This window comes from Crinia signifera, chromosome 3 (genome assembly GCF_055691185.1).
Source record: "Crinia signifera chromosome 3, ASM5569118v1, whole genome shotgun sequence".
Taxonomy (NCBI): Eukaryota; Metazoa; Chordata; class Amphibia; order Anura; family Myobatrachidae; genus Crinia; species Crinia signifera.
Genome location: NC_139219.1, coordinates 98,138,101 through 98,150,124, shown reverse-complemented (window position 1 = coordinate 98,150,124; position 12,024 = coordinate 98,138,101). Strand labels below are relative to the sequence as shown.

General features: G+C 44.6%; 1 protein-coding gene across 1 annotated transcript; it reads left to right on the top strand.

The window, feature by feature from the left end:
* Window positions 1-610: 610 nt before the first annotated feature.
* On the top strand, window positions 611-11,201 carry SPRTN (SprT-like N-terminal domain). The gene is made up of 5 exons (XM_083176263.1): window positions 611-1,009; window positions 2,599-2,698; window positions 7,273-7,401; window positions 8,140-8,410; window positions 10,293-11,201. The coding sequence occupies exons 1-5, from the start codon at window positions 717-719 to the stop codon at window positions 10,916-10,918; spliced, it is 1,419 nt and encodes a 472-aa protein (XP_083032389.1). The 5' UTR covers window positions 611-716; the 3' UTR covers window positions 10,919-11,201.
* Window positions 11,202-12,024: the final 823 nt, after the last annotated feature.

Genomic DNA, 12,024 nt, shown 5'->3' with positions numbered 1-12,024 from the left:
GGGCTGAAGTGGCACTAGTGGGGGACAAACACTTTAGCGCCCTAGGGTGGGGGACAGGGGCGTAACTACCATAGGAGCAGGGGGTGCAGCTGCTATGGGGCCCAGAGCTGAAGGGGGCCCATCTTTGCTGTCAAACTAATATGTTTTGCATACATTTATCACCATCAGTTGCTAAATAGGGGGCCCTTACAAACTTTTGCTATGGGGCCTACGAATATCTAGTTACGCCTCTGGTGGGGGACCAGTATCCTTTATTGCCCAGTGCGCTAAAGTGTTTGGTAAGGTTACGGCTCAGGCATGAGATTGCTATGGAGAGTAATTATAGCCCAGTGTAGCTTGCTGCTAGTAGTGGTGCCATGCTGAGGTTTACTTCCCCGCAATAATGCTATAAATCACTCCAAACGGCCTCAATCACAGGAGTCCGGCAAAACTTCGCCCTCACTGTCAGAGACAGTAGCTCTCTCCAGCGTTACACCCACAAGTCTGCTGCATTATCCCAAACCGGCCGCTACGTAGCGCCGCAGGACGGTCCCTGGACTGATAACAAATGCTTTAACCGCTTGAATGAAACCCGAAGGCGCCTCCAGAGGGCGCTGCTGTCAGTAATGTTCTAAGCGTCACAGCCTCCTCCGCCAATTGCAATGCTCCAACTAAAGTTTTGATTTCCGCCCAAAACATCCGTTTCTTCTCCAGTCCCCGGTCGGCCGGTCAGCCCTATGGACGATGCGGATTATCAACTGGCTGTGCGGTTGCAGGAGCAGTACAATAGGGAGCAGGGGACGGAGGATGTCTGGGCCCCTACCCCTGACTATAACTCCCAGCAATCGCAGCAAGAAAGGCCGGGCACTGATGCCTCAGCCAGCTCCGGGGTCATGTCGGTGGTGGACCCGTCCTGGGAGCTGCTAGATCCAAGTCCCGACGTTCATGCCTTGTTTCTGCAGTTCAATGACATGTTCTTCTGGGGGAAGCTGAACGGCGTGGAAGTAAGGTGGAGCCCAAGGATGACGCTGTGAGTGCTCCCCACACTGACCTATTACTGTGAATCCCTGTGCATCCCTGTGTATATGGCAGCAGCAACATACAGCATCTCCTATAGTAGCCTCCATAGCTGTCCCTTCTCCTACTGGGAGCAGAAATCCCACTCGCCAGTCCCTATAGATCTGGCTGTTAGTTAATGCTAAAACGGTCAGTGCATGCTGGTATGTGTAGTTATACAACAGCTGGAGAGTCAAAGGTTGGGCAGACCAGCTATTGGCTAACCTGGTGAGCAGGGTGTCATACCTCGCTGTCGCTCTTATTCCCCAGTTTCATGAGTGCTTAATTATTTATTTTTGGTTCCTAATACTAATGACGGGTGTGGTATGACACACCGACAGTCGGGATTCCAACACTCATTAGCCCGACATCGGAATCCCGACTGCTCGGACTCAATCAGCAGGGGGGGGCAACGAAGCACCTCGCTCACGATGCTGCAGACTACCCCTCTATGGGGGTCGTCTGTAGGTCTTTTAGCAGTCGGGATTCCGACATCCGGCACTCACTAATAACTGGGAGCCGGACGTGATTTACCCGACACCGGGATCCCGACAGTCATTTACCCGACGTCGGGATCCCGACAGTCATTTACCCGACATCGGGATCCCGCTTTGTTGCGCTCGCCGAGTCGGGATCCCGACATCACGCTAATGACTGTCTGGATCCCGACGTCGGGCTAATGACTGTCGGGTTCCCCACACCTTATTCATTGTAATCTTATTTGTATCATCACTACCTTCTTTTTTTATATGACTTGTTTGTTTGTGATATGTGTTGTGTGATATGTCAGTGATTTGTAAGCCAATAATATAATAGGCTTGTCTGTACAGTGCAGATAATTGTTAATTTTAATATACAAATGTGACATTATGCTTATTTATACCCCTTTTCCACTGCATTGAAAGACCCCAGTTTTTGCACATGAACACATAGCAGCCCAGATTTTGTTGTCTGTGGTAAAGGGTAAAAAGATACCCATAATCCAATTCTGGAAGCTTGCAGGGTAGGATCCTGGTTAATGGGCTGTGTAAATGGGTAGTGGATCATCTGACCCAGGACCTATTTACAGCTTGGTGATTGGGCTAAATCAGAATGTGTCTGTGACAGCTATCTTGAGGGAGTAAAAGATGACATTCTCCCTGTATGGTCTGAACCCTTCCAATTTTTTACCCTATTCCTGCTTACCATATAGGAGGCTGTAATTTCTCCCTACCAGTCTGACAACTGACATCAGACACCCTCCTGGATGGACACCTCACACCAGGGGTGGCAGAACCTGGCCTTTAGATCTACCAACCGTTCATGTTTTTCAGGCAACCTGTGGATCTATAGTAGGAATGACAATGGTGACTTCTGATTAACACATAGTGAACCAAATTTGTTCCTCAGCCCAATGGTCAGGGTTTGTGCATGCACATTTCTGCGCACGTGCAAACCCTGACTGCGTATGGCATCGGCAAGTTGCTCACTGGCCGGGCACTTGACAGAGGGGAGGGAGGGGCCATGGGAACGGACGCCTTTCACCTTCCGCTATCTAGATGTGTTTTTGTGTTTCCTCCCCAGATGTGCAGGAGTTTGCTGTTATGAAGGCAGAGGAGGCTTGTGTTCTATACGTCTTAGTAAACCTCTCCTGACGTTAAGACCAAGGAAAGATCTTGTACAGGTAGGTTTATATATTCCCGGTAGTGGATTTGCCGATATGCGGTCACTTAGGGCCAGACTGGTCCCAGGGGGCCCACAGCAGTGCTGGGAAATCTGGTACATTTTGGTGTTTAGTTCATTATGATCTTTATCGCTCATAAGATTAGTTCATTTCACTGGCTCTGAGATACTGCTGAGAGAACACGGAACTAGTCTATTACACATACATAAGGCATTTCTACTACTAGTACATTCGATGAGTTATTGTCAAATGATCCAAAATGTTTAATATGTCTGATCTTTTATTATTTTAAAAAGCAATCATGTGGACAACCAACTAGTAGGGACATGTTTAGCTGTGCAATGTTCATTACATTTGTGTTATTCATTTTTACTTCTAGAATATGCAAGGAAGAGACTGCAATTTAGAGTAGTGTAATGAGATACTTTTTTCGTTTAAAATTAAAATCTAGCACAGTTTATAAAATGACCGTAGCTGGCACACAATCCCTCCGCTTGATTTCCTCTGAAGGCCTGATACAATTGCCCGTATGGCTTGTGGAGTAAATGGAACTACAGAATATAGCATGCAGCACTCAACGCTTTCTTAATCTGATTGGGAATGTATATTGTGAACTAATACAGTACCAGGAGAATGAATCATGATATTATACTGTCGTTTAGTTCCATACATTGCATATGTCAGTACAGCAGTGCCCCACATGGTAGTTTAGAAGTACTGACTCATGATGAATGTATGTATGAGAGAGCGCATGTACTATGTGACTTGAGGACTATATTCCAGGAGAATGACTCGTGAGGAATCATGACAATCTAGTTCAGTCAGCTCTCAGAGTCCACATTGTGGGCCAGCTATAATGCAGTGAGTGAGTCCGGCGGCCGTGTGGGATGTGCCCGAACTTGGAAGGATTTTTTTTTTTTAAAGGGGCAGTCCTTTACAAGACAAAACTATGCCTTGTAAATGAATGCCTTTTTAAAAGACCTTCAAATTAATCCGGCATCCCGCAAGGCCAACGTACTAGCCCTGCAAAACATCTGCCCAATGTCTGCGCATAGCGGTGCCTCCTGTGGTATTTGAGAGGTACATTTTTTGCCTCTTTGCTCACTAATTATGCCAGTATTAAATTAAAAGCTGCAATTTGAAGAATAAAAGATTAGTAAGAAACATGTCAAGTGTACCTTAATAGGAAGCCTCCCAGCCTGGTTAGTATGCTGCTGCCATGTAAGGGGTATAAATGTGTGTTGAATACTGTGTATGTGACATAAAGTGTAAAGCTCATTACAGTGTGTTGCATAATGTGTATGGGACATAACTTTTGTGTGTGGCATGATATGGAAGAGGCATTACTATAAGGCGGAACATTGATCGCAATATAGTGCATATTTTATCCTGAATTGTGGGCTGGGTACTCCGTTTTCCAAACAGTGTGTCCCCAGGGACGCGCTCCTCTGCAGTATGGATGGCGACTGGAGTGAGTCCCTGGTGATGCAGCCTCACTACCTTTCACCTCACCACGTCTCGCTGCAGCATAGCTGGGGAGCAGCGAAACCCAGTTGCCAGGCAGTATGCCAATCCTGGTAAGAACAAAACCTGCCCCTCACCATCACCTCTCGCCTCACCCCCTCTTGCCCTCCAACACCTCAACCCAATTCACCTTGTCCCCGTTACCCCTCTACCCCGCACTCGGTCTCTTTGCTCTCTCCTAATCCCTTTTTTATTTTTCCTTTTTCTCTTCCCAACCCTGTCTTTGTCACCCTCTCTCTATCCATCTGCCTCTCCTCTTTTTCTCTTTATTTTAACTGCCCCCTCTCTCTCAACCTTCAATCTCTACCCATTTCTCACCTCTTTATCTCTTTATGCCCCAGTCTCCCTCCTCTATCTTCTCCACACCTCTTTCGCCACGCTTCACCTCTGACACCCTCTCATGCTTAATCTCTATCCCCTTTCTCTCCCTGACACTGAAAGTGTCTCCCATCTCTCTCTGACACTCACTCTTGCTCCCATCTTTCTCTTTTTTTTCTCCCTGATCTACTCTCCTCCTTGCACCCCCCTCCCCCTTTCTCTCTATCTGACACCCTCTCTTGCACCTTCTTTCTGTCTGCGCTCTTTTTTGTCTCTCTCTTTTTTCCCGACACACTCTTTCTTCTGCCCTCATAATAGCTGTTGTAGTGACAGGAGGGGATATGGTAGCATCAAAAGCCTAATATGTGAAACAGTGGCGTAGGACCACAACTTTATTAAGTGAGGGGTCCCTGGGACCCATACGCTGTGGGCGAGTGGTGACAGCAAGCTTCCTGCTCGCTGTCAACACTCACCCTGACAGTATTCAACGCAGCCCCCTCATACGCCAATTTCCCCTCGCTCCATTTTTTGAGCAAGGGGAAATCGGCGAATGCGGCTCCTGAACCAGCGAGACTCGCGGCTAAATACAGCGAGTTTCCTGCATTAGCCGTGGGTCTCGCTGTTTTGGGGAATTCTCGCCGTCCTGTGACGGCGAGGATTTCCCCAGAACATTGAATAGAGCGAGCGGCCGGCGCGGTGGTAAAACAGCGAGGATCGCTGGTTTTCTGCAATCCTCGCTGTTTAACCCCCTCGCTGGCCGCTCGCCGCGGCATTGAATACACCATAAAGAGTGCGATCGCTGAAGGAAAAGACAAAATAATGTAAGAGGCATAAATTGAATATACAGTATATTGCTATGGAGTGCTTGATGGAGGGGAGCCCTAAACTGGTATCTATGAGGTCTATACAGCTTTAGACAATTGCTGATTTGGAAAACCATTCCAATTTATCTTTCACCAAGGCAAGATTCATCTTCTCCCAAAGCTTCTTGCTGATAGTTTTTGCTGCCAATCTTCCTTGGGCTTTGTGGTTGGTCTTAGTGCCATGGTTTTAAGCTGTGTTAGGATTCCTTCTAAAAACTTGCACCTTTCAAAACTGGTGCAGTTCCTTTCCTGTCTGGAGTGCCGCTCTTTGCTGTACTGCTTTTGACACAGTATGGTCTGTAGTTCACTGCTGCTGTGTTCAAAGCAGATAGCTAGTATGAACACTATGGTGGGGTAACCTATTAGCAGTGGTAATTTACCACTGCTAATAGCTTAAAGCTGTGTACACACGGGGGCGATAGGGGCTAACATCGCTGGAAATATGGTCGCTGGCGACCATATTGAGTGCGCATCAGCGATAAATCGCCGGGTGCGCGCTCCCGTTTTTAGCCCCCTTATGATCGCTGATTACCTCTGCTGCTCCCCCGGCAGAGGTTCCCTTTCATCAGCGACCATCTCTGGTCGCTGATGAAAAGGAGAAACTGAGCAATATATTGCAGAGCAATATATCTCCCCCCGTGTGTACGGGGCTTTAGAGGTGGCTATCCAATTAGCCAAGATGCCGGCACTTAACATGATTTATCTTTGGGAGCTTCAATCACCTGACGCATATTCCGTGATTAGCAGTCCTCAGAGCTACTATGATCCCATCCCTTTTTCAGTTAATCAAGGTATCCATTTAGAAGCCGTTCTGATCAAGACCATCGGTCATAAATGGCAATATCAGGTCTTTTTTTTTATGACTGAAAACAAATTAAATCTTATGACTGAAAACAAATTAAATCTATTTGGATACCCCCCTGTGTGTGATGTTTTAGAGAAGGGTTTGTGCAGGAATAACAATTTGTAATCATCTCCTCCGTGGTGCATCTTTAATCAACCACATTTTGCTGTGATTTTGAAACTGGGAACCATATGATCACAATTTGTATTACCTATATTTTGTTCTATAGACTTAAAATATTGAACAGTTGAACATTTTTATTAATGTGTTTTCGATGGATAGGGTCCAAAAAAGAACTTTAAGAACTAAGCAGTATTTTTAGTCTTTAATTGTATAGTGACTTTATTGTATGTTAAGCCATTATAATCCTAGAACAAATAGACTATACAGATAAGCTCTAATTAAAGTCTTGTATAAAGAGGAGTATATTTTACGAAGTTTCAGATCTGCTGGTTATGAACGTGATCTGTTTTGTGTGAAAACTCAGCTTATTTACTAATCTTCCGTGTTCTCAGGGTTCATATTTTCTGATGGTGAAGTGATTAGGGTCTGGCTGCCGAGTTTGCCGGCAGCCAAACATGAAACATTGCACTGATCAGTCAGATCTGTGTGATGCTTCTATATGTTAAAGTCAAAGAAAAGGTTGGAGGGAAAAAAAAAACCAGCGTAGGGTTCCCCTACTTAGCATAACCAGCCCCGGGCTTTTTGAGCCGATGGTTCCAAAAATACTTGTAAAAAATTGTGTAGAGGTTTGCTGTGTTTAAAGAACCAGCACTGGACTCCACTGGTCAATAAGCCACAGCCAGGGAAAATGTTTAGTTGGAGGGTAATGCCATGACTGCAGGGACCACTAAAGTCAGCCCTTGCTGACTAGTTGGAGGGGTTCCTGGGGATTGGGGTCCCCAAGGAATCACGGAGGGGATAGGGGAATGTAACAGAGGGCCAGGTAGACACTGACCCAGTCTCTTTGCTAGTATTTATTATTTGCTTAAGTCTGATCATAACTGTATCTGTTTGCATTGCAGACACTTCTCCATGAGATGATTCATGCTCTCCTGTTTGTTACTCACAATAATAGAGACCGTGATTCCCATGGTCCAGAGTTCTGCAAACATATGAATCGCATAAACAGTGCCACTGGTGCCAAGATATCTGTAAGTATGTCCTCCATCTTTTGCGCTCCATTTATATGAAATGAGAAGATATGCTGGATACACTAGACTAACTTTCATCCAACCATCCATCTAGTTGGTTGGATGAAATACAAATCTGGTACAGGATGGAAGCAAATGTAATTTGTGATTCAAGTATTTGCTCCCAAAATTGGAAACAAACAAAAACAGCCATTCAGACAAGGTACTGTAGCTGAATCTGTTTGATGTAAACAATTTGACTGACTGACTGTTTTTGTCCTTTTCCTGGTCCTATTATTGGGTATCTGTGGCTGTACAAGGGCAAATGGGCCTTTCATTGTCTCCTGTAGTTCCTCTTCTGCTGCCTGATTGGCAGTCAGTGGTGGTGGGAGCGTAAGGAGGACTTTGTTCCTAGAGACGGAGTGGAAAGCCATAGGTGACTTCCTGGGGTCACAGCCCCCACTTCCTTTGGTCACCTGCGCAAGCTGAGGCTTACTTAGCTGGACTTCTGTGAGGAACATTGGGAATAATAGTAGTGATGTTGGATCCCAGGTTGCGGCATCATAGGTATCACAGCTACATGCAGGATGCATCTCTTCTACGGATACATCTCCTACATGACTCTGCTAGAGATCGTACAGAAAGTCAGCACGCCTGGCATGCGGCATTGAACTTTGTCCATCTCTGAATCAGGATCTTTGTACTTTTGTATGACATTAGTTTATCTGAGTTAATGGATTCTTTCTTTTATGTGACTAGGTTTATCATAGTTTCCACGACGAAGTAGATGAGTACAGGAAACACTGGTGGCTATGTAATGGGCCCTGTCAGAAACGAAAACCCTATTTTGGGTATGTGAAAAGGGCAATGAACCGAGCACCATCATCCCTTGACCCTTGGTGGGCTGATCATAAAAGAACTTGTGGAGGCACGTACACCAAAGTCAAAGAGCCAGAAAACTTTTCTCAAAAAGGCAAGAAAAAGAATGACCGCTCCGATGCTCAGCCTGTAAAGTCGCTGGATGATAAAGGTAGTAAGAATTCTATGAAAACATTTTCTGTGTTACCCTGCTTGCTGCTATACCGTGCTTATGATACCATAACTAGCTGTGTCTATCAGTGCTTTGGATGAAATATCTACACATAAGAATTGATATATTTTGACCCCTTAACATATTAGGTGTGTAATAAAAAGGATGGCCATGCAGATGCCATGATGTGGGTCAGGCAATGTGATTTCTTAGAAGAGTAGTTCAGCACATTGTGGCTGTAAGTTGGGAAGCTGGCATCTGTATTCTGACTGCCGACATGTCCTGTCAAAAGTGTTCCATGATGGAGAATGATAATCCATTTTATTTATGTAGTTCTTTACTCCAAAAAAACTCAAAGGGCATTACAGAAAGTATGAACATCTTACAGGGGTTTAGTTTTGCTGAAATTACAGCCATAAATGTTATATACTGCTTTAGCTGTGCTAAAACCATTAAGATAAAATAAAGGATTTGATTTGCAGAAAATACAAAAAATATAAAAAATAAACATAAGATAAAGGCCAAGGATTATTTGTCATAACCATGAAGAGGCAGCCATCTTGGGAACACTACATAGGTTGTTGCATTGTGCAGAAAAGGCAATGCCTGGTCCATATAACACATTACACGGGAAGCTTTGGAAAGAGGGTTCAGTTAGACCCGTTAATTTAACGGGTATGAAAAAGGGGGTGGTAGCTCCTGGCTTTAATATCTGGGACTATACAATTAACGCTCAAACAGGTACAGTATTCAATGCCGGTGTGAGCGGCCGGCGAGGGGGTTAAACTGCGAGGATCACAGAAAACCAGTGATCCTTGCAGTTTAACCCCCGCGCCGGCCGCTCGCACTATGCAACGTTCCGGGGGAATCCTCGCAGTCACAGAACGGCGAGGATTCCCCTAAACTGCGAGAGCCGCGGCTAGTGCAGCAAACTCGCTGTAATTAGCCTCGGCTCTCGCAGCTTTTGGAGGCACATTCGCAAATTCCCCCTCGCTCAAAAAACGGAGCGAGGGGGAATTTACGAATGAGGGGGGTCAGTTGAATACTGACAGGGTGAGCGGTGACTGCGAGCAAAAAGTCCTGCTCGCAGTCACCGCTCGCCCATGGCATTGAATATATGATTGAATCCAGGTTAAGCTCTTGGACCTATGTGTTAACTGATGTTGTGTATATGTCAAAATGTACTAAACACCTTTCCTACAGGCAACTGGTTGTGTTTCTAATTGCTACTACTAGTGGGGCAGATGTATCATAGCAGCGCTTATCGCGCCGCTATGATACTTCCTGCTTCGCCTCAATAGCGAGGCGAAGCAGGAAGGGACATCGACAAGATGTATTAACATCTTGTCTGCCGAAGCGGGGGAGCGTTAACTCCCCCCTCCGGCGATGTCCCTTTCTGGAGATAGCGCATCAGTTAATACTGATGCGCTATCTCCTGTCCCCCGGCCGGCCGCACTGGGCATGAGCGGGATCTCGCTGTTCACGCGAGATCCCCAGCGCAGCCCAGACCTAACAGCAGGGACAGCGCTGTCCCTGCTGTTTAGATAGGGCTTCGCCAGCCTGATGCTGGCGAAGCCAAACCCGGCTTCGTGCGGAACGGTCAGCGATGCTGACCGTTCATACATTCGGCCTGCTATCATTTTTATAGCAGCGCCGATATGGACAGGGGAGCATAGCGCCCCTGTCCATTACCGCATCCCGGCTCCTTCATACATGGGGGAGAAGCGGTATCAGGGCACATAACGTGCGCTGATATCCTTCTCCCCCATAACGACGGATCATACATCTGCCCCAGTGTGCTATAGGAATAAGGAACCACCATATATTAAAATAAATAGGATATATGAAATGATCTGTAAATGCATTTTCTTATTATCTGCAGGAAAAAGCGAGGGAGTTGATATCCGTACATTTCTGCCATTTACTGGAACAGGGTATAAACTTGGAGAATCAAGCCAAACTGCAATGGCTGGGAAAGTGCACAGTGCCTTAGTTTCTCCTACAGCAGGCAAGTCCTTACCAACTACTCCAATTAACACCATTCTGAACTACAGAACCTTTTCATCAAATAAGATTGATACAAACAAGGTCGCAAAGCCCAACATGCCTAAAGTGTCTGTTGCAAATACAAAGGCTTTCATAAATGTCAGTGGATCCCCAGTTAAACTTCCAGTCAATAAACAGATTGCAAGACCAATACCTCCAATGAGGAACCATAGTAACCTTATACAGAGTGTGAATCCATTGGAAATGCCCAGCTCATCACAGACTGCATTGCGTACACCACAAGGAGCAAACATTGAAAAACATCATGGCCAACCTCCCAAAAGACCTCGGTTGGATGACGGAAACATAAAGGATTTTTTTTCAAACCCCAAAAGCAACACCATAAATAATGAACCGGTCATAATTGTAAATGACGACCATCGGAAAGTCAACTGTCCTATATGTCAGGTGGAGGTACCGGAACATAAAATTAATGACCATCTAGACAACTGTTTGTCATAATAAAGTTTTATTACAAATATGATATAGTGATGTATTACTTTGTTAGAACCTGGCAGCAAAAACTCACCAATGACGGACAGTTGCTGGAAAGATCACATTGACAATCTTCAGGATGTTAACATTTCTCAGGACAAAAAGTTTGCATTATTATTTGATTTTATTTCACAAATTTTATTTAAAAGATTGTATTTAAATATTTAATAGCAATGTTTGTTCTTTTTATGTGTTTTATGCAATAAACTATGGAAAAATACACAAGTCCAGCTGGTTATCAGGTAATCACTCTAACCACAGAAATGTTTCTTGCTCTGATAATTGTCTAGTATAGGAAAATTAATAAAGTGTGGATTGATCTGGCCACAGTCTGATGCAATCATGTGACAATGAGGCAGACAATCTGGTAGCCAGAACCACTACCTCATCCAATTTGGCTTATTGACTCAAGTGGGACCCTCAGTCGAGTATAAGCCGAGGGGGGCTTTTTCAGCATAAAAAATGTTCTGAAAAAGTAGGCTTATACTTTACTATATATGGTATGTCAATGGGTACATTTAGCCACCTGGTGGTACATTGACCAATTGACTTATTCAAGTTTTAAGCATGAGCATAATTATAAAAATGTAATGATGCTGTTTCCATTGCCAAAAAGTCCTATTTATTTTCTTAGCGGTAACTTTTAACAATATAAAATCAACCAAATAAAAGTAATAATTTAACCATGAAATTATTTTCATGTATTATCTATTTGGCATTTTGATGATTACTCACCATTGCACCCATCAATGTTGCAGGGAAATATGAAGCATTGCTCCCTCCTTGCCTTTCCTCCTTCAGACATTTAATGTAGTGGTACAGTAGCGTCTTTGGCAAGTACTTTATCTCTCTCCAAGTATTGCTAATCAGCTTCTTGCTGTCATATTACAGACTGTGTTTGACAAAATGACTACAAGGAGCTGGATTGTTTGTACTTGATATTTCATCCAAGTTTTGTTCAATATCACCCTTTGGAAAAATAGCACAAACTTTTCCTTAAATGCAAAAAATGGGTTTTCTTTGTGTGCCCTCAGGTTCTTCTAAGTAATTTTGCGCTTGCCATCGATTTCAAA

Excerpts from the sequence above, each read along its gene's own strand:
- SPRTN (XM_083176263.1), top strand. The coding sequence starts at position 717 with ATGGACGATGCGGATTATCAACTGGCTGTGCGGTTGCAGGAGCAGTAC. Across the intron at positions 1,010-2,598 it reads TGGAGCCCAAGGATGACGCT|ATGTGCAGGAGTTTGCTGTT; the intron begins GTGAGTGCTCCC and ends TTTCCTCCCCAG. Across the intron at positions 7,402-8,139 it reads CCACTGGTGCCAAGATATCT|GTTTATCATAGTTTCCACGA; the intron begins GTAAGTATGTCC and ends TTATGTGACTAG.